We start from the raw sequence: 24,211 nt of genomic DNA on the forward strand, positions 1-24,211 counted from the left end.
GGTCACAAATTCCGGTAGCCCACTCTGGCCAGGGACTTCTTCCGCTACCCGAAACTCCCCGTAAGCTGCATTTACGTTATCTTTTACACGTTCCACATATTTCTCATAATCTGTTATCTGTCTCTAAATTAACCACTGATAATACGGTTTCTGTGAGTTTTAATGCTAATGGATTCAAAATTAAGGATCGCAAGGACCGTCGTCTTCTTCTTCATGGACCTCTTCTTAACGGCTTGTACCAACTTCGTCCCTCCGCCAAAGCCACGCCCACGGCTCTCCATGTCCGCAAGAATCAAGAGACGCTATGGCACGGTCGCTTAGGCCACCCGCATCACCGGCTGCTTAAAGAACTTGTTTCTTTAATTCCAGATCTCACCAAAATCTCTAATAATTTTTCCTGCGAATCTTGTACTGTGGCCAAATGTCACAAATTTTCGTTTAATAAAAATGTTTCCATTTCTTCCGCCGCTTTCGATCTTATACACTCTGACGTCTGGGGTCCTGCCCCCGTTTACTCTTCCGAAGGTTTTCGTTATTATGTAGTCTTTATAGATGATTTTACACGTTTTTCGTGGATGTATCTTATGAAAACGAAACAGGAAACCTTCTCCAAATTCAAACTATTTCAGCAACATGTACAAACCCAATTCCATACCACTCCGAAAGCTTTTCGATCAGACGGAGGCGGTGAGTTTACAAGCCATGAGTTCTCGGCATTTCTACAGCAAAACGGCATTCAAAGACAACTCAGCTGTCCTCACACGCCGGAACAGAATGGGATTGCGGAACGGAAGCACCGCCATCTATTGGATCTCGCTCGCACATTGTTACATGCTGCAAATTTACCCGATACTCTTTGGGCCGAAGCCATCTCAACGGCCAACTATTTAGTTAACCGGCTACCCTCTTCTTCCATCAACAATCAAATTCCCTTCCATCGTCTTCATGGCTATTCCCCGACTTACACCCACCTTCGCACCTTTGGGTGCTAGTGTTTTCCGTGGCTACGACCCTACGCCGCTACCAAACTCTCGCCGCGCTCCCAAGAATGCATATTCATTGGGTATTCCCCCTTTCACAAGGGTTATAAGTGTCTGGACATCCACTCCAATAGAATTTTTATCTCCCGCCACGTAACATTTAATGAAAACAATTTTCCCTACAAAACTCTCCCAAATTTTCAGAATCTGACTCCCTCACCATCTACTCACCACACACCTCCCTCTCTGCTTGTTCCGCCGTCTCTCATTACCAAACAAATGCCATCACCTATGATTTGCCCAACTCCATCTTCTAACTCCAGCAACCAGTCCATTCACTCTTCCTCACAAAATACAGAGGCTCCATCCCATAATTCAGCTATTCCCTTACTCCCCATTCCAAACACCACGGCCCAACCTTCCCATCCCATGCAAACCAGACTAAAATCAGAAATAACCAAACCCAAGCAAATTATGTCCCTTCTAACCACCACACCCCATAATTCTACCCCGAATACCTATGCTCAGGCCGTCAAGCAATCCCACTGGCGTCAAGCAATGTCTGACGAGTTCCACGCACTTCAGAAACAGGCTACTTGGACACTCGTTCAACCACCGGCCAATACACCCATTCTTGGGTGCAAATGGACATTCAAAACCAAGCTTCTTCCCAACGGCTCGGTCGACAAATATAAAGCAAGACTTGTCGCACAAGGCTATGATCAGCAATACGGTATTAACTACAACGAGACGTTCAGCCCCGTCGCAAAAATGACCACAATTCGCATCCTCCTCACTCTGGCCATCAACCGACAGTGGCAATTAATCCAACTAGACGTCTCGAATGACTTCCTCCATGGCGATCTTACCGAAGATATCTACATGCGACAGCCCCCAGGTTTCATCAATGCCGCCTCACCTTCCTTAGTCTGCAAACTACGTAAATCACTCTACGGTCTCAAGCAAGCATCGAGGCAATGGTTTGAAAAACTTACCTCATTCCTACAAACACAAGGATTCATGTTTACTCGCTCCGACCCATCTCTTTTATCTTATCAAATGAATAATATACAAATTTTCTTCTTAATCTACGTCGACGACATTTTAATTACAGGAAATAACTCGGCGGCTATCACTGCTCTACTCTCCAAACTGCACTCTCAGTTTTCTCTCAAATAGTCCAGCCAGCTCTCACTATTTCTAGGAATTCAAATACTCCAGCAGCCATTCGGTCTCTTTCTCTCACAGCAACATTATGCCGAACGACTGCTCAAAGATGCAGGCCTCACTGACTGCAAACCGGCAGCCACACCGATATCTCCCAAATCAAGACATACCGCTTCACCCAGCCAGCCATTTCACGATCCGACCCTATACCGAAGACTAGCTGGTTCCCTACAATATCTCTCCATCACCAGGCCGGACATCGCCTTTGCCACGAACCAAGTTTGCCAGCATATGCACCAACCGACCACTCAACACTTTCAGACTCTCAAACGTCTACTCAGATATGTCAAAGGTACCCTCTCATTTGGACTTCCGCTCACCACAGGGGATCTCACCTTACGGACATATACCGACGCCGATTGGGCGTCCGACTCATCCGACCGGAAATCAATTTCCGGGTTCTGCTCTTTCTTGGGACCAAACCTCATATATTGGTCCGTCAAGAAACAAGTCACAGTCGCAAAGTCCTCTACCGAGGCCGAATATCGGGCACTCTTGGCTGCTACCTCCGACGTTATTTGGTTACGTCGTCTTCTCGCGGAGCTTGATATTTCGCAGCCTTCTCCTACCATCATTCACTGCGACAACACATCAGCGATTGCTCTCGCTCGGAACCCCGTTTTCCACGCCAGGATCAAGCACATTGAAATTGACTACCAGTTCATCCGTCAGCACCTCAAGACCGGAGCTATTTCCCTCACTCATATACCGTCGGAACAACAAATTGCCGACATTCTCACTAAATCTTTTTCTGCTGTTCGCTTTGATACTCTTCGTCGCAAATTAACCATTCATTCAAAGAATGATTAATTTGAGGGGAGATGTAAACGAACAAATTTCATACTGTTAGAATATTACCAGTTCACCCTTATATTCTCTATATATAGCATGCTGTACACATTAACGGTTTATTATTAATAATATTTTCCTTTTCTCCTGTTTTGCTCTGCTTCCATTTCTTGCCCGTCTCCTTCGTTTCTCATTTCTATCTGTGGATGATATTGGAATGATATGTTGGTGTAGTGAGAGTTTATTTATAATGTTTAATTGTTATAAATATATTTTATGATTGCACTAAAGTATAATTATTAATTTCAAATTTCAAAAGAATTTTATACTAAAAAATTGCTTCATAAAATACCGTCCCAAACGAAGCCATAAAAGAATTTAATTAACCAGCTAGATGAGATGCAGTTTTCTCTATAAATGCAAGTTTTGAAGGGAGTTGTTGCCGTGTGGCAAATGGTGGGGCAATGAACAATAATAATAGATGACAATACAAAAGGATTGGTTGGTAGTTTATGTTATTATGATTGCTATTGTGACTCACATCTATCTATCTACCTATTGATTGTATTCAAATCACATAATCAATATGAAACTTTGAAGTAAAATATGTGTATAATTCCTCTAATTTCATCAAGCCTAACATATCTTTGACGTCAACATGCTTTTCATAACGTCTTTAAGAACAAAGTCATGGTTAGAATTTGTGGAATCTGATTTTTCGATTAATATACATCATTAGTGTACACCAACGCGACACTGTATATTTGAGCGTTACGATGCTACAGTCTCAGGTTGGAGACAGAGAACAGAGCATCACGTCGTTGTAGGCCATAGCGCCATAATGCAGCAAGATATTAATTTTTATATGCTCGATCTTGTTGCTGATCACTTCAGGCTTATTATCTTGTGGGATATTTTGTGCATGTTCTATTTTATCATAGTTCTCTATTGCACTCGAGATGTCACCACTTATATCACTTGGCGCTTTTTTAAGTATTAAATTGATATACGATGAATATTTTTTGTCGCTTTTTTTATCTTTGTAACTTGTAAGCCTATGAGGAATATTTTTGACATTTTATTTGGATTCAATTTTGAGTGTATTTTTTGTGTTCTATGTTTTGTTTGTTTGAGCAATTTATTTTATTTTATTTTATTTTGATTTTGATTTTGATCTATGATCTTTTCTATATTCTTCTTTCTTAGTAATTAATCGAGCATTGCTGACAAAATTTTCCATTAAAAAAAAAACTGTAAGTAACCAATGAGCCCATAAAGTTGTTGCATCAGGCCGTAGTGTGAGAGCCTATGGGCCAACGATGGTAAGCTCAAAATCTTTATCCAATAATGAAAACATCACCGTAAGTATATTAGAAATTTAACTGAAGTTTTATAAATTTTCATTTTTCAGTCATTTCTATCAAATATTTTATGTTTTTAAAATTATCTTAAATAGTTTTTATTCATATAATCTTAATTCTACTATTTTTTCAATAATAAGTTAATAAATTTATTTATATAACGAATATAATTTTTGTATTTTACTTTATTTAAATAAATTATAAAAATTATATAAAAATATACAAAAGATGTATTTTATTTAAATAAATTAATAAGAAAATTATGATATTTAAAGATTTAAATATTATATGAGCAAATATAAATATTTAGGTGTTGCATTTTGTAAATATGTACATAAAAGTTTTATTATATTTATATAAATCTCTCAGAGAGAGAGAAATAAATCCATATAGTTATGAATGAATGAGAGAACTTTAAATATGATGCAAACTATAATCCAATAAGTGGCTGCATTATGCTATGCAACTTCTCTATAGCCAGGAGCAAAGTTGACTAAGGCTTCATTTGGGACGGTTTTTAGTTCTTATATTTATTTGCTGCTTTTAAAAAAAATATTTGTACTAAAAAATTGCTATAATACAATAAGAAATATGTCACAAACAAAACCTAAAAACTTGATTTGGCTGTTTGTAGAGAAAATTATTTAATAATAATAATAATTTTAATTTTTCACTTATTTTGTTTGTTTGTGCTAATAAGGCTATTATCTTACCTAAGGGCATCGATCTCCAACCTAATAGCTTATTTTATACTTCAAAATACAATAACAGTCATATCAAACAGTAATTCATTTCCAACTGAAATCCATTTCTAATATCAAAAAATAATATTTTACGTATAATCTTTCTCATTTACATTTCTAATCTACATTTGTCTATGGAAAAAAATGTGTGACGTCAATATTAGCATCACACTGTTCACAACCAAGATAAAAAGCAAAAATGTGTTTTCACTTGTCTTTCGGCATCAATAGCTTCTTGATGACATCTTTTGTTGATCGATTGGAGATTTCATCACTGATATCTACCATCGTTAGACCACTGTCATTAGTTGTCAACTAACTTAAGAGCGACATTGCCAAATATGATGCATCTATTGTAAATATGAACGAGGAAGATTGCAGGATAATTTAAAATAAGACTAGATTATCCTTCTTGAAAGCTATAAATATATTTTAATTCTCCCCATTATCCTCACATTTTTAAGTGTGCCTACTCTTAAGGTATCGCCAATCAAACTCCTCATTTTTAACTTCAAAATAGAGTAATAGTCATATCAAACAGTAATTCATCACCAATTAAACTCTATTTCTAACACCAAAAAAGAATATTTAATGTACATTCTTTCACAGTATTCCCAGCCGCAAAAATATGTTTCTTTTTATCGTTCGGGTGGATGAGATCGATAGTAGCTGCAAATGAATGTTTACAGTTCGGTTGGAGATACTCTAAGACAAGGGAACATCCGCACCCAATTTTAAAGAAAATGATCAGAAAAAAATTTTACACAAATCAATTTTTTTATAACATTTATTGTACTAATTATATATATTTATTTTATAATACTTTTTTTCATTATTTTAAAAATGATCTTACAAATGAAAATCATATAATTTTTCTTCATATACATATAATTGAATTAATCTGAATGAATATTCTAATTTCATTGTAATTAAAACTAAAGGGCCATTTGATTTGCTCCACAAAAAAATAAAATAAAATGTATTCCAAATGCAATAAAATTAAATTTTGGGTCTTTAAATTTCTGAAAAAAGAATGCAATGTAAAATTTAAGTGAATTTATTTTTCATTCATTAGTTTATTTTTGATGTGCCGTAAACTCGTGCATTTTTTATTAAATTCCATTTTCACCACAAGCTAACTACGCCACCCACCTCCGCTGACCACTGTCACCATCGACGCCAACATCCTCCAACCCCCACCGCCAGTCACTGTCATCTCCAGCACCTCCACCGACTACCACCTAAGCTATTGTTGGTCGTCGCCATAGCTATTGCAGCCCCTAATCACCTGCAACCATCATCATATAACTTTGCATTACATTCATTTTACTTTATATGCATTATACTCTTTTTACACTATTTTTTTTAAAGCAAACCAAAGAATCCCTAAGTCAAAATATTATAATTACTTTTTCATTTAAAATAAATTAAACTAAAAAATATCTACTCGGCTTTTCATTCTGCCTTTCTGACCTGGTCCAGCTTATAGCTTAGTGTTGTGGGTAACTTAGCTTGCACTGTGCTTGACTCTATAAAGACTCTCAATTGGATTATTATAAATAGAAGACTGAAACGTCAAGTCTTTGAAATAATTTCAGTCGTACATAAATAATATTAAAAAAAAAAACTTATAGTATATATAACGACAGGTGTTTAATTATGATACCAAAGAAATATTCAATTCTTCTTTTGTTGATTTATTTCATGTTGATCAAGATGCTATTGACTCATTCTCATTTCAATGGAATCATAATTGTGTTCTATGCTAATCTTTAAATTTTTTTTCCAATTCAAAATGTTTAGTCTATGGCTTCATTTGAGACGATTTTTTTATTGCTTTTTAAAAGAGTTTTTTAGTTTAAAATTTAAAATTTGTATACTACAAAACTGTTTTAAGAATCAATAAAGAAGTTGTCTCAAACGAAGCCTAAATTTATATTTTTGGGCTAATTATGTAGTTATATACTATTTGAATTCTCATTGTTGTGATAATCGATCTCTCTGCCTATCAATCATTAATATTATCTCTGAAATGAAATTTTTTTTCTTATCTTCGTGATTTATGCACCGGTAGTCTGACTTTTTATCTGTTTTTAAAGCAGTTTTTTAATACAAAAATTTATAGTTTAATAAATTTTTGTACTAAAAAGTTATTTTAGAAAAATAATAAAAAAACTGTCCCAAACGAAACGTCAATCACACAAATGCCTAATTGAATAGCTATAATATTAGTTCTCTGCTAAACCATCAATTTAGGTACCCATTCTTTGGGACTAAATCAAAGTTGATCAAATTAGTTGGGTTGCATAAAATATTGGTAAAATCATGTAAAAATACCAAATGATTGATTTTCATTTAAAAGCTTAAGCTTTTGGAACTCAAGTTTAAAATCTATTTGACAACAAATACATCGATCACAACAATTATCCTCATTTATGTCTCTCCTTATCAAGTGTTATTATAATCAATGGTCTAAATGCAATAGTGAAGTTGCCCATGTATAACTTTGCTCGTCATGTTTAAGCAAGATTTTAGAGCAGGTGGCTGATACAAATGATTGATATGGTTGAGTGAGATATTATAACTTTGCTCGTCTTCAACCACCGCTCAACCACCAATCATTGTTGAACTATCGTCGGATGTCTGCCCGGCCAACGACTGACGCCAGATTTTTGTCCAACCAGTGAACCTTGCCGGATTTCTTTTCTATCTCCGTTCGTCACTATATTTCAATCCGACAGTTGACTATTGTAATCTGATCGTCCTCAATTTCCAAGACAAATTAGTCATTTGTAATATATTCAAACATTAGTGTAATCATTTCAACTAGGCGTGACCACGTGGTGTTTTCCTTTAGGATTTTTCACGTAAAAAATTATAGTGTTTCATTTTTCTTTATTTGTGTACTGAATACTCATGCAACGCTAAGACTTGAAGTTTAGTATTTTATCGCCACAAATACTTTAGCCCACAACAATAATTTTTATTCTAATCAATCAATCAACCCATCAATAATTTTTTACCAACAATCACAGCTCAAACAATACCCTTAAAATAATAGCCTTTAACACACTTTTATTAAATAATCATTAATTTTACTCAACTGAACTGTGTACACAATCCAGTTTGGTTAATGACAGTAATGACAAATCATTTAAAAAAAAACAAGATCTAGGAAAAAAAAGATTTAATTTTGAAGCCCCAAAAAAAAAAACAGAAAAATCCCATGCAAACAAACCCAACTTTCATAGCTTCTTCCTTTTTGTAGAACCCACAGGATCGAGGAGACTCGGCCATTTCCATGGACTTTCTATTGACTTCTTGACAGTTTAATGACGACGACGATAATAATAATAATACTAATAATCACATCATTAAACTGGAAGAAGACAGGTCTCTACACTGCTTCAAAAAGTCTTCCAAGTCTCATATCAGTACTCTCCAGGAAAGCGCGGAGGCTTCTCATTCATAAAACTTTCTATTTAAACTTGTCTTATTTTCAGCAGCTCAGCTTCAAGCTTCCATTAATGGCTTCCAACTCTTCTTTCCTTTCGCCAAACTTTTCAGAGCCTGGAGATTTCGATGACATATACTTTGAGTTTGGTGATTTTTTCATCTCTGATGAAGCTGAGTTCAGCGAAGATCAGCAGGTGGTTTCTCAGTACCAGCAAAATTCTCTCTTTCAAGTGAACGATGGTGGGAATCTGTAAGTGAAGAAATATATCTCTGAGCATTTAAAATCAGCTAATTTGTTGCTGATCGATGAGTTTTATACTGAATTATGGTGTTGTGTATGTGCAGAAGCTGTGTGCAGAAGAACAATAACAGGCTTAAAAGCACCAGAGTTTCCTTTAAAACAAAATCAGATCGTGATGTTTTGGATGATGGCTATAAGTGGAGGAAGTATGGAAAGAAAATGGTGAAGAGCAGCTCAAATCCAAGGTAAAAATATGCATACAATATTACCTTTCAGTTTCTTTACATTGGATGTTCGTGGTTCCAATTTATATATAAAATTACTATGTAGGATAGGTATGAAACCGTTAGATTTGCTTTAAGATTTGGAGAGATTATTACCTACGTGCGGAGTCCGGTCCGAAGCTACGTCCGGCTTTTGTGAGTGTGCACAGTAAAAGCGCAATATATGGTGAACAGTAACTGCGCTTTTACTGCGCACACTCACAAAATCCGAACATTTCTCTTATCCGGATTCCGCACGTAATAATTTATCCTTTGTGTATATATATAAAAGGAGTTTTATAGACAAATACACTAAATATATATATTCAAGAAGAAAATAATATGCCATGCAAGTGAATGCATTTGAAAGTAAAGAGCTTGATGAACAGGAATTACTATCGATGCTCGATCGAAGGCTGTAATGTAAAGAAGAGGATAGAAAGAATGGAAGAAGATCCGAGCTATGTGATCACAAGCTATGAAGGCACCCATAATCACCATCCTCTCAACCAGCTTAGTTGCAGTGAGATGTAAACCGATCATGATAATCAAGTGTATAAATGGTATAGTTTATCATTTTGATTAGTCTCTATTGAATATAAACATGATTAGTATGTTCTTAGGCCATCTCCAACCGAACGGTATTCTCCGGTTTGCATGCAGTAGCCGCGACTGTCCAACTGAACGGCAAATCGAACGCCGTTTTCGAGTTTTGAACAGTGCGACGCCAAAAGAGAAAACACAAAAGGCGTTTCTGCTTGGAGCTCGGGTGGAGACTTGCGGCAACTGAAAACAAGCAATAGGCAAATGGTGTTCGATTCGATTGGAGATGCCGTTACATTGGCAAAAAGAATGTGTCAGTAGAGCTATTTGAGGATTTCTAGCTATTAGCCAATGTCTGGTTTGATGGAAATATTGTGAAAATATATATTTTTTAAGAAATATCTATAAATAATGTTTTTAATTAATTTGCACACACCATTTAAATTAGTATTAAATAAATATTTTTTATACATCCTCAAAAGAAAAAAAAAACATTGGGTGTAGAAAATTCTTTTGGAAGCATATATTTGTTATAAGATTTATTAGGAGGAACTAATTAGAAATATCTAATTTATTAATGTTTATTAGTAATTTATGCATTAGTGTTTAATAATAATCATATATAATATCTCCTTTTTTTTAAATCTCCAATTTTCCAAAATTTTAAAATTACTTAATTTTTTTATTGTTCAAATTTAGTGTAATATAAAATTTTAAGGTATAAAACTAATCTAAAAATAAATTTAATGATTTTAAGATTTATTTGACTTAAATTTAATAATATTTTTGATATAATTTTTTTAATTTTAATGAAAATTTTGAATTAGAATATTCTCATCAAAATTTGATCATAATAAATTTTGAATTTATTGAATATATTTTGAGATTATTCTCATATATAACTAATCAATTAATTTTAAAATTGTTGCGTGTTAGAAAATACGCGGCGGTAGAGTTTGTAAATTTGCGTCCTAGCGTTGCACGTAAGTTTAACACACAAACAGAAAAGAGAAGTGAACACAAAGAGAGAGAAGTGAACACAAAATTGAAGTAATCAAACATTTAATGGAGCTTTGGACGTTATCAAATATTGACCATGCGGTTTGACCAAGATTAGACCGATTAAGATTTTGTAGGGACTGAATTTTCAACCAATTACTAAGATTTGTTTGGGATAATTTTTTTATTGTTTTCTAAAATAATTGTTTACTATTGATATGTCATCATAAAATTATCCTGCTCGGGCACGAATCTCGAGGCAAAATCAAGCCAGAAACTTCAAAAATTAAATCAGGGAGCATCTGAACTCTGATTTCAGCAAACTTATAATCAAACTAAGCGTCTTGGAAATACGAACCCAACGACACCAAATTTGACTCAATCTGAGCCCAAATGAGTCCAAATCAAGGACCTAAAGCGCTGTTGGAAGGTTCGAACCACGATTTGAGTTACCAAACGGTCTCCGATTTTAACAAGCTTATAGTCGAATCGAACAGCTCGACGAGAAAAATCCAACAAGCCCAAGATTTCCAAATTCTGACATCATTAAGACCTTCAAATGTCTGATGAACGGTCCATGATCAAGGGATTCAATATCGGCCGTCCATTCAAACCACTCCCAATCCGCCCATGATCTCGTACCTATTTACGGGCCATGCCACTCCAGAAATCTATAAATAGACCCCTCATTCTTCATTGAGGGGGGCGAAGCAAGATGGAAGCAAGAAGGAGGAGAAGAAAAGAAGAAGATTAGGAGGGAAGAACTCCTCCTCGACCACCGCCGCCGGAATTCTGTCCGAACGAAGCCGGAATTCAGCCCGACCTCTCCAAGTGACGCCGGGGTTTCACCTGAACTCCAAGTAACGTAGGAGTTCTTCCTAAATACCATCTAATGTCGGAGTTCTCCTCGGCCACCAACTGACGGCGGAATGCTACCCGACGTCAGACCTCCGCTCTTCGCTAAGTTTCTACCTAACGCCGGACTTCTATTGGATATCAGACTATTGTTGGACATCTACCCGATGTTGGATTTATGTCCATTGTTGGACTTCTACCTGACGTCGTCCTTCTGACATTCATCGTCAAACAACAGTCCTTCCGACCTCCGTCGCCAGCCGACTACGGTCCGCCTGACTTACGTCGCCCGTCGACTACAGTCCTTTTGACTTACGTCGCCAACCGACTACAGTCTTTACGACCTCTTTCTCCCGTCAACTAGGTCATCATGACTTACGTTGTCCGAATACTATAGTCTTTTTGACCTCCGTCACCAGACTATGGTCCTCCCGACCAAACGAAGACGTCAACAGTGATTCTTTGTATTCACATCATGTAATATACTTTATAAAATGTACATCAAGCTAAGGCCTTCTCCCAAGAAGGGCCTCATTTGTAATCAACGGTATTACTAGTAGATTCATTCAAATTGGACTAGGCCCGTGGTTTTCCCCCCTTTTCAGGGGTTTTCCACATAAAAAACTTGGTGTCTTATAAATGCTAGACCATCTCTCTTATCTGATTGCGTGCCGGATTTTCGTACAATACTAAGACGTTAAAAATGATTAAATATCTTAGACTCAATTTAAAAAAATCCTTATGATATTAGAGGTTGTTAGCTTAAAGCTGAAAAAAAAATGCTTATCATGCAAAAAATAAAAATAATCAAAAATAGTTTAACAAGAAAAATAAGTAGTTATTAAATTATTTAAGTAATATATTTTAAAATAAAAGATAGTTGATATCCTAAGCTATTTATCAATTATTATTTCAAAATTAAAATCTTTTATTACAAAATATCGATGATTTCTCTGAAAATCAATTAGTTACACTGCAAAATTTATCTTGTGTCATTAAAGCCCTACTATTAACTCCTAATTAATCATGTATAATTCTCATAATATATTTTTCAATAAAATTTAAGAAAATTCACAGTATAATTTGACCGCTTGGTCAAAATTAAGAAAGAGTTAATAATTCTTAATGCTTTTTAATATTATATTAATAGTGAGTCAATACATTCGTTTTAAGGTGTTCTTTCCCAGCAAATTGAGATAAGAGCAGCTTTGACTTTTCTTGGTTTGGATAAGCTCAAGGGGTTTATACGTGGAAGTTGCAGGCTAATTGGGCGGGCTTCTTGTGGGTCAGCCTTGTCTCTATAATTTATACCATAGAAATGTGTGAGTTCACAATTTTTTTTTTTTGATAAAACTTCACGGAAGAAGCATACGCGTTAATGAAGAGAAAAAAAAAAGTCAAGAATGACTCCAAAACTCGCTAAAATACATCATATGAAAGATAAAAACCTAAAAACCTCGGAATTCACCTAAAAACAAAAATCAAGACAGTACAAAAAGAAGACCAACCTAAGCACAAGCAAACAAAAAATGAGCCATATGAAGTCACCAATTGCCCATTAGTCAAACGTCTACAACCAAAGCTACAATATCATCTAAAGTTATAGCCCAAAGATCCAAAAACTGGCACCACCAACAGCAACCCCACAGCTCCAAAGCAGCAGCCACCAAGCCAACCCAAAAAAAGAGTTATTTTTTGAATTTCCTCTTTCTTCGTTTGCCTATCTGAACAAAAGTATGACTATGACTTTCATTCGGATCGACTAAGTCATCCTGTTCAAAAACTTCATTTTCACCATTCTCAGAAGGAGAAGATCAAGCCAATCAATTTGCTCCAAAATATTTTCCCTCGAACTCACGCCCACATGAGCATACAAGGCGTTAGTATAGAGTAAAGCAACTAGAACATCAACAAGATGTTCATTCATGCTCAGTCCCAAAGAGGAGACCAACACAACCAGATTAGCAGGCATCTTAGGAGAAACAATAGAATGATTCAACTCATTAGAATCAATGTCCACCACCCTCATATTAATATCACACAGTTCTTTATAATCCACATTCAACAGCTCATTACCAGCAACAATACCAACAATATCAGGACTAATAATCTCAATGGAGTAACCGACTCAAGTAGAGGCAAATCAATATCAGGAAAGTATTAGACGGGTCATCTTCCTTATCAATGTGATCAACAAAATCTCCATTTTCAACAATACCATGATTATTAGCTAAATTATCTATGGTTTCCAAACCACCAACAATGTTCCCATCAAAGCTAACTTGATGAGGTTCAACAGATACGCATTTTGACATGCCAACTTGAGGATTGAAAATATGACATTTCTTTTTTATCATGACCCAAAGCTTTACAATGATCACAAAAAAGGCAAATCTTCCATAATGATATATTAAACATACCCAACTTATCCGGACCGATCCAAACACAATCAGGATATCATTTTGAGACATACAATTTAACTAAAACTAGTGTAACTAAGGGGCAAGAGCCCACAGCAGTTGCATTATCAATGCACAGAGGTCGACCAAAAATTGAACCCAAACCATTTAAAATCTGAGGGGATAATAGGTGGGGTCACAAATTATGAAAGGAGGCCCAAATATGTATAATAGGAGATTCAACTGATAAATCCAAATAAGGAGACCACTTAACCAACTTCATGAAGCAATTATAGACAAAATAAGAACGATGCGTAAAAACTCTACAGTAATCCAAATTATTTGCAAGTTTTATCAGCACATGCTTTGCATCCAAAATAGTCTCAAAAAATTCACCAGCAAGCTTAAGATTAAAGATGAACTTTCTGATTGAATCCAAAGAAGGTCACTTAAGCTAATATGAGATGGAGAATTAGAGTTAATACTATGGGTGATTGATATGATTCTCGTTATGGAAATAGAGGTGATAGTATCTTATGAAAATGAGATGAAGCTGAAAAATAAGGTAATTATAAAGAAAATTGTATGATTAGTCTGACTTTAGAGGTGAAGCTCATATAACGAGGTGGTGGATGATATGGTGTAGGAAAGTTGTAGAGGCCAATAAGGATGGCTATATCCATCACTCTGGAGGTAAAGGAAATATGGTATGAATTTGGCAGACAAAGGAGCATAGGAAGATCTATTTTTGGAGGTGAGGAGGCATGACTATCAGATGATATGTAAGGATATAATAAAAAGGTTGAGGCAACTACTAAGGATGATTAGAGTGGTTCTTCTTATGGATATAGATTTTTCATATTTTAAAAGCAGTGGGTTAAGTGATATAGGAACTTCATGAAAGTAATTAAGGGAAATAGAGATAGCCTCTCTTGTGAATGGGGGAAAATACAATGAGAAGTATGTCGGTGACGAAGGGTTCGTTTTGGACGGCTTTTTTACTACTTCTTAAAACAACTTTCTAGTAAAAAATTTTAATTTTTGTACTATAAAGCTACTTTAAGAAGCAATAAGAAAGTTGTCCCAAATGAAGCCAAAATATTTTTGTAACAGAGCTGCTCCTAAAAGGAGGGCAATTGAAATACCCAAAATTGATGGGTGATTAAAGACAATTAATATAATAACACTCCTAAAAGGACGAGGATAATTAATGATGTGAAGATGATGACTATCAAAGAGTGGTTGGGATAGTTTATCACCTAAAATAAGAAAGATGCTTTGAAGTTGGTGGGAATTGAGGGAAGTTAAGATAATCTATCTTTGAAAGGATGAGAGATTGAATTGACATGATTTATAAGCAACTAAGGGTGATTAAGATAATTCATCTCCTAATAAATAGGGAGATTGAAGTTTTTATAACTGTCCCTTTCTTAAAAATAGGGGAGAATGAATAGCCCAAAGTATCAAGGGATGTTAAAAAATCCCCTCTTAAAAGGACGAGGGGTTTAAAAGATCTAAAGTTAATGATGACTATGGGGCAATTGGTATACTCCTATTGAGGGGAAAAACTGATATGATATGAGAGTGTTCTTCTTGTATAGAAGATTTCATGATAAGAGATAATGAAAAAGGTCAAGTAAAGTAGGTCAGACAAATCTTATCTCAACCCATATAAAAACTTAAGATAAGTCATATCATCAAAGTCAAAGTCAAGTCAAGTTGAGTAAAATTGGGGTGATTCATCTCCCAATGGAAATGTGTTCCATAATATTAATTATGCTTAAGGATGACTCCATAAGATACTATTAAAAAAAATAAACATGTTCTTATTTTGATTTGTCAGGTTAACATCGAAGGTAGACTATTATGGTTCAAGAATAGTTATCCTAATAGGACAGTTTATGCTTTGAGATGGGTCTGCTCATAAGAATGAATTATCATAAATAAATAATATAACTACCTCTACACATTGAAATTAAAACTCTATAGTCTATACAATAATAATCAATGCATCACCAAAGAGTTGAATCACCAAAGAGTAAATGGAAGTGTGAAAGGGCTTAAAATGGGTGATTAGAAATGGCATAGAATTCAATATATATATAATATCATGATTTTAACATAATAAATTAAAATTTTATATATATATATATATATATATATATATATATATATATATAATCATGATTTTACCTATATATCATTCTAAGTAATCAAGCCTAGGATTACTTAATCATGATGATAATCATGCCAGCCCAACTATGAGATTCTCTTTTAGTAACCATAAAGTATGTTGTGTAGAGTGAGTTATGATCTCAAACCAAGAAAAATATAAATTCTTAAATAGACAAAATCTATAAGGAAGACAAGAAAATTTGCAAGATTTATAATACTTATAGATATAAAAAATGCATACAAAGAGAATATAATGAGATATCACAATTATACATGATCAGAGTTACTCAATTGGACTTATAATCATGTTAAGATAAGAATTACCACTGTAAAAAGTCAAAATATAGATGAAAAAGTATTTTAAAAATGAAAATTTGAATTCCTATTAGAACTGGAGTGTTTCAGCGCTATGCTTGGAAGCTCTATAGTGCTAGGCTTGAGAGCACAACAACACCAAAAATCACCGCCGTGATATTAGAGGCTATGTTCTAAAGTAATTATGGATTCAACATGCAACGCAACTATGATGCTAGGTCATTAACATTATATATACAATCTCTCCTAAAATCTTAAACATTAAGCAACCAACCGCCCCATTCCTCCCAATTTTGTATGGCTTGTTGTGGAAGAAGAGAGGGAAAGGGAGAGGAAGAGGAGAGAGAGAAGAGAGAGAAAGATAGGTTTTGGTCATTTTCATATATTTTCTCATTCAGGAAAAGTTTTCTGATCATTTTAAGTAGCCTGAATCGCACTCTAGTTTTCAATGATTTTGAGTTTGATGAAATTTAATCTCTCCTAAATCAATAAAAATATATTGTATTCCAATTTATTACACTTCAACCATGTAACTTTTTGTATATAATATATATAAACTTTATGGATATTTTGATTAAAATATTACTTAATTTTACTTGTTAAAATGAAAGCTATAATTTTCTGAAGCTGTAGACTAAAATATAGATTTTCTATATTTTATAGATTTAAGTATTTCTTGATTCATTTCACACATTAAAGAGATATTGATACAATTTATATATGATAAATATGATATTTGCGTGTAAATAAAGAAGACTAATTATTAACACTATAAATAATATGAGTTGGCTATTAAAACATTATATGCATTAGGATGGGCCGATAAACTTTATTTTAAAGATAGTTTATAGTGTTATCCTAGTTGTAGCATGCAACTGATGATCACTGATTATGCCGACTTGCAAAAGGTGATGGCTTTTATTGATTTATTGAAAATTACATGTAATAATAATGATAATGATGATGATACAATGATATAATGAATATAGATGGAATGATGAAATTACTATATTAAAGTTGGATGTCATGTCTTACTAAATCATATAATGATGCATCTATACTATACATTGATAGTATTGATAGATGGATTAGCAATGTGTGTGTACATATAGTATATGAACAATTACATGAACTGATTTCATATAATAAATAATTGATAAGATGGACAAGACTGATGACATTGATACATGAATGTTCATTACATACAATACTAATTTATTGATCACTGATTTATTGATTATAAATGTATTTATGTTCTCTATTGTTGATTTATTGATTTAAGCATGCTATTTTTTAATCTTTTGTTATTGATCATATTGAATCATACTAGTTATGACTGATCATTGATTTATTAAATGTTATTGATTATACTGATCAAGATGAGCATGCATATTGATTTCTTAAATCTTATCTTGAAAGCTTTAGTGAGTTTTGAGTTTCTGTTTGATTTGTAAGCTCATTATGTGGTTTTATTAATTTTAAGTCACATAATTGATCAGAACTTTATGCAATGAGATAGATTAAGAACTTCAAATTTCTTATTTTATTTTGCATATTTTTGTTGTATTATTTTATAGTCAAGAGCTATTAATTGACTTATTGATTGTTAGTGATTTACTAGTTATTGTAAATATGATTTTAGTGAATTAATATAATGAAATATTTTAATGTATATGATATTCAATTGATTTTACTAGATAGATTGATTTATATTGGCCACACATTTAATTTTAAGATTTTTTTTTTGATAAATTAATTTTAAATTGATTATTAATATTTTAAATTAATAGAAAATATTTTACTTTAGAGCCTACTATAATGCACGATTTTTAGAAAAATCATATAACAATAAAGAGTCAAGAAGGCAACCTGCAAACCAATTAAAAAATAGTAAAACACAAGGAGTCAAATAAAATAAAGAAAAAAAGATTGTATATAGTTGAGCTCTATATTATGCAACATTATCTTAAATCTATATGTCAATCAAAAGGCAACAAGTTATAAATATCAGGAATTCCCTTATTTTAGTTTGTATTAATTGGATCATCATCAATTCTCTTGGTTTGATTGGGCTTGAATGTACTCTTGGCTCATCCTGAGTTCTCTTGGTCTGTTTGGTCATAGATGTACACCTATTTTTAAAAGTTCCATTATATGTTATGTGTATTACAACATAAATATCACTGATGGATAAAGACACCCTAAATTAATCGTATCAGATAAATTATTGTAAAATAATTCTAAGGACTATATGTTTAAGGTCATTTAGCATACTGAGTTTTAAAACTTCATATCTAACTCTATTTAGATAGTGTTTCCAAATCATTAGTGCAAATGCAACCTCTAATAATTTCATATTCTGTGTAAAATAAATTCTTTCATGAATTTTTAGTTATTTGTAAGTAAATGCTACTACTGCATATTTCATTTTGACATAACATATTTCCTCTAATGTTGCATAATGATAAGTAAACATATTCATTAGAGCCATGTATAAAAAAACTTTTATTATCTGGATATTAAAGATAAAGATTATTGATAAGCTCAAACATGACTTATTATACATAATAAAAAGCTTGTTGGATCTCATCCACATTAAATGTCAATGGTGATAATATTTGATAATAGGAGAAACTACAAAATTGATTTATGTTATAAGAAGTTCCCCCTATGTTATTAACATTTGCATAATTAGATGGAGAAAAACATTTGATATATCTTCATTGCTCAAGTGTGACATGGATAATATGAATAAAAGATGTTGGATGTATAATTTATTGGTGCTTGGACGGAAGACATTAATATATGAGTTTGTTAATGAGATGATTTTTTTTAAATCCAATGAGCATATTAACTACATTACTTTATTTAAGATGGAAGGTTTCAATGTTTCATTATCCCTATTCCAAACATAAAAATCAAGTGCACCTCACACACCATATGAGGAAACTGTCTATCTATATCGTAGAGGGTTCTTATCAAAATATTAATATTGGGCTTCTCGTTGTGAATATGAGCGATATATATTTCGAATCTCGATGCGACCCATCTACAAGTTCTAACATAGATGAGGAAGAAAACATCATGATGTTCGAGGACTTAGTTTATGATGCAACTGGGTCATAATTTCAATAATATATATAAGAGTGCTGAAAAGAGGCATATAACTAAGTCCACTCATAGAATGTGGTGAGAAGGTAGGAGTTCATCCATTTGTTTAGGGCGACAAGCTGGCCTTACACAAACGAAGACTCTCCACCAAGAACCATATCTCTAGCTTCAACTATCAATTTTTTTTATAGGGATTTCCTTACATTAAAATTAGGGTTTGGTTGTTAACTATTTAAGTGGCTTCCGATTTTCATGAAATTGTCTTGGAGTCTAAGCACCAATTATGAAAACTTGAACTCATTTGGAGTATTTTTAGATTTATAGTCATTTGTTGGTTTTAAAATTGAATTTATATGCAGACATTAATAAATCCTATTTTATCCCAAAATGTTTGGAATTACTTTTCATTATTTTAATATTCGTTATGGTTATAATGTAAATTATTTTGTACTTATATAATAAGGTCTCCTACCCTAGCCTTTAGTTAGGGTTAGAAATTTTTTGAAATTAAAAACAAATTATTATCACCCTCAAGTTCAATCCTTATAAATTTGAGGTCACATGAAAATAAAATAAAATTTAGGAATTTTTTTAAAATTTTTGATTAGTTTCTTTAAAGAATTATTAAAGATACTAACCATGTTATCCTGGTTTTAAAATTTTTTTCCTGAGCTTTAGAAGATGAGAGGATCATTGTAAAATTGGATGTCGGGACTTAAGGTTTTACTTTATTTAATTAGAGTAATTATATTTAAATCTTGATTATTGATGTTAGCTATTGATGCTTTTATTGATATTTGAAGGTTATATGATATAAATTAAGATTTATTGATGCAATTCATTCAAGTAAAGATGACTTTAAAAAGAAGAGAAGAGTTCATAGTAGATAGACATCTGTTTTTAATGACAAAAAGAAGTTAAACTCCTTATTGTTATTATCCTAAGTTGTCTATACCCACTGGGAGGATCCCTTTATTATGAGATAGATATTTATAGACTTTATTTAGAATGACTTTTTCATGGTGAAGAGATGTCACTTGTCATTATTTGAGAAGTATTATCTTGCCAATTATAATTACACATATGTGAATTCTCGTATCCTCTTTTCAGAGGGAGCACAAGAGTACATATTCTTTTTTAGGTCTTTAGATGTATAATTGAACTCAGTTCACTTTTGATAGTGCACACCTAATACCAGGGATTTTCCTGCCATTGCTAGAGGTGCCTATTTATGTAAGTATGATGCATATTCTTGAGTGTTAATAAAGTTGACCGAATGAATTAGCAATGAGACTTGATAGAATCACAAGTGTGAAGCGTCCATTAGAGTTCATGCCTATGATGCTAAAAAAAATTGTGCTGACGGAAAGGTCATGCTATTATGATACTCAAGTTGAGCTGTTTAGTGTGTCATCTTAGTTCTAACTTATTTGACTATATATTACGTCACTTGATTCATCTGCTCGTTCACATTTATTCGTTCTAATATTAAATAGATCCATATTTTTTGGCATTGAAATGAACTATTATCTATTGAGAAGAGTAGTTATACTCTAAGAGTCTAAGTTGACCTTATACTCTACATTGGTATATTTTATATGACCACTTAAATTAATATAATCACTAATTAGAGAAATAAAAAAATATGTAATTAGCTTTTTATTTATTGTTTTTTGTGCAGTGCGAGTGAAGGTGGGGAGTATTTTCACCGGCAGTGGAGTTTGAGATTGTCGGGAAGCCGACTCGGCCAATTAAAAAAGAACAGGGCAGAGTGAGCCAAGAGGCTTGAGATCGGCCATCTTTTACTTTTTTGTCCTCCCCTTCTCTAACCCTAACCCTAATTCCTGGTGGATCTTTGGAGCAGATACGCAGATCCGTCTAGGCCTTGCTGCTCCGTCTCGTTCCCGACCGATCTTGGCCGTTTGATCGATTCCGCGTCGCAGATCGGGAGGGAGGGGCAGGAGTAGAACATGCCGTCGCAGGCGGATCTGGACCGCCAGATCGAGTATCTTAGGGAATGTAAGTTCCTTCCGGAGGCGGAGGTGAAAGCCCTCTGCGAGCAGGCTAGGGCGATCTTGATGGAAGAGTGGAACGTTCAACCAGTGAAGTGTCCCGTGACGGTTTGTGGAGATATCCATGGCCAATTTCACGATCTAATCGAGCTCTTCCGGATTGGTGGAGAGGCCCCGGATACAAATTACCTCTTTATGGGGGATTACGTAGGTTAGTTTTCCGGAAGAAGATATCAACTTGAGATTTTTATTTCTCCCATGTTTTATTATTTATATTTTTATTTTTCTTTCACGATATGTTGGATTACCTGCTCTTTAGGTGTCTTCTACAAGCTATACTCTTGATGGCGAATAAACTATTCACCCGCAGATGTTTAAATTTGACGAGTCTTATGAGATGTTTTGGTTAAGATCCAAAAAATAAAGTTTTTTTTTTTTTCACAGAGCTATCTATTTAATTATTGGTATATTTTTTTGCTTTTTCTTTTCAATTTAATACTCCTAGATAAAAGAATACCTTCTTTTTGCTGTTCTGAGAGAGAAGTGTGTTGGTTGGGAGCTTTAGCTGCCAATGAAGAGGTCTTGGGTTCGAGTCTTGCGTATATGTGATGTATGTGTGAGTTTGCCTTAATTGGGCTAAATGTTCCCCCCACCACCACCACAAAAAAAAAAAAAAAAGAAGTAGAAGTTGGCAAGGAAACTCTAAATTCTGACATATTTGGGTCTATTTGGTACCATAATTTGATCATGATTTAACCAATATTTGCTAAATAGAAAAAGTGTCAGCTTTAAATCTTACATCCTGTTTCTCATCTGTTTTATCTTAAATCCTAGGTTTAGTAAATCCCATCTTTGAGCTGATTTAACTTAAATTCACAAGTCTCATGAATTCCTCTTCTTCACACAACGCTATCCCATCAATGCTTAGTCCAACGAGCTCCCATAGTGGGTTCCTCATTTTTTTGTTGCTTCTTTGTTGTCGAGAGTTTTATTACTTAAAATTATTATTATACAAACAAAGGGATCATATTGTGTCAATTAAAAATTAAATTAATCATAATAATTAATATTAGTTAATTAAAATTTATTAACTTAAGTAAGTTGATATTATTTATGTATCTTTGATTTGATTTGTCTAAATTATTATTTAAAATTGTGCAATAAAAGTTGAGTCTGTGACTCAATTCTATCCTTAGTGCATTTTTGAAAAAAAAGAAAAAAGAAAAAGCACCTTGAGGTGTAGGCCTCTCTTTGTCCTGACTAGGGCTTATGCCCCTGAGGTACAACACAAAGCACAACCTGGCAATTTTTAAGAGTGCAAGTTTAAAAAATTAGGGTTTATGTGATTTAAAAATATAATTTATAAATTAAATATAATTAAAAAAATTCATATTTTTATTTTTCTACACCTAAACCTAAAACAAACTGAACCAAAAATCAAAATGACGCACACCTCCTAAAATAATGACACACACCTCTTCAAATTCCAGTTGCATGTTGCGCTTGCACTCGACACTACTCGCAGTCATTAGCTACAACTGAGGATGAAGGATGAGAGAAAACAACTTATTAATGATGATGTTTCTCGTGCACAATAAGCGATGAGGGTGGGGAGATTTTTTTAATTCATAAATTATAATCAATGACTTAGACTACTTGCTTATGTTGAACTGAGAAACGAGAAAATTACTTTTATGATCTTATTTTGTTTTGTTATGAACTTACTTGATATCTTACCTTAATTTGATGTTGGTATGTTTATGGGTGTAAGTGAGCCGAGCTGGCTCGAGTTCGACTCGTTAATGAGCTTGCAAGCTGAGCTTATCGAGCTGCTAGCTCGAGCTTGATGAGGTTCGGCTTGTGAGGTCGCGAGTTGGCTCGTTTACTAAATTAATAATTATACTTGTTGCGTCATGGAGTATTCGCGGCGATAGAGAAATATATAGTTTAACGTCTTAGCATTATACGAAGATCCAGCACACAATCAGATAAGTGAGAGGGTGTAGCGTTCATAAGAGACACCAGAGTTTTTACGTGGAAAAACTCTAAAAAGGGGGAAAAACCACGGGGCCTGTCCCAGTTTGAATGAATCCACTAGTATTTGTAGTCGATTACAAATGAGGCCTTCTTAGGGAGAAGGCCTTGGCTTGATGTCACAAATGTATATCATATAGAGTGTATTACATGGTGGGAGTTACAATAGATGTATTTGTTTTGTCAGCACGACCATAGTCGATAGGATGGAGGTCAGAAAGACCGTTATCTGGTGATTGAGGTCGGAAGGACCATAGTAGGCGACAGAGGTCGGGAGGATCGTAGTCGGCAGCAAGGTTTTAAAAGGCGAAATCGGGAATCGAGGCGTTTTTTCCAAACGAGGCGAGGCGTAAGCCTCGAGGCAGATCGAGCATAACCTCAAAACGATTAAAATAAATTAATTTAAAATTATAAATAATAAAAAAATAATATAATATTATGTCAACTATTAATTTGAAGATTTGTTTTAAGATAATATTACTATAATACAATATTTTAAATAAACTCACTTAAAATAAAACATCCCCTTAGGATCAAGACCCAAAGCAGGCTCGTCATCACTTTGATTGTCTTCAGAAGAATCTTCATAATTAATGTCAAAGTCATCCTCAAACTCTTCTTCATCTATAATATTTTTTCCTTTATCTCCTATATTAGTTAATATTTCATTAGCTATAAAATGAAACAATAGTAACATACAAAATAATT

At 33.7% G+C, this 24,211-nt stretch overlaps 2 protein-coding genes across 3 annotated transcripts in view; both read left to right on the forward strand.

Annotated features, from left to right (window-relative positions):
• The first annotated feature begins 8,559 nt into the window (after nt 1-8,559).
• On the forward strand, nt 8,560-9,818 carry LOC110091865 (probable WRKY transcription factor 43). 2 transcript variants are annotated; one of them, XM_020816120.2, is made up of 4 exons: nt 8,560-8,806; nt 8,902-9,042; nt 9,450-9,623; nt 9,724-9,818. In XM_020816120.2, the coding sequence occupies exons 1-3, from the start codon at nt 8,628-8,630 to the stop codon at nt 9,592-9,594; spliced, it is 465 nt and encodes a 154-aa protein (XP_020671779.1). In that variant the 5' UTR covers nt 8,560-8,627; the 3' UTR covers nt 9,595-9,623; nt 9,724-9,818. The 2 variants fall into 2 exon arrangements, with proteins under 2 accessions (XP_020671779.1, XP_020671778.1); XM_020816119.2 differs by having other exon boundaries at nt 8,561-8,806; nt 9,450-9,818.
• An 11,334-nt stretch (nt 9,819-21,152) lies between these two features.
• The window catches only part of LOC110091860 (serine/threonine-protein phosphatase PP2A-1 catalytic subunit), a 39,620-nt gene continuing 36,561 nt past the window's right edge, over nt 21,153-24,211 (forward strand). The window contains exon 1 of the mRNA XM_020816113.2: nt 21,153-21,680. Coding sequence (XP_020671772.1) covers nt 21,428-21,680 — 253 coding nt within the window. The 5' untranslated portion in view covers nt 21,153-21,427. The remainder of the gene's footprint in view (nt 21,681-24,211) is intronic.

The sequence above is a fragment of the Dendrobium catenatum genome, unplaced genomic scaffold (assembly GCF_001605985.2).
Source record: "Dendrobium catenatum unplaced genomic scaffold, ASM160598v2 fragScaff_scaffold_231, whole genome shotgun sequence".
NCBI lineage: Eukaryota > Viridiplantae > Streptophyta > Magnoliopsida > Asparagales > Orchidaceae > Dendrobium > Dendrobium catenatum.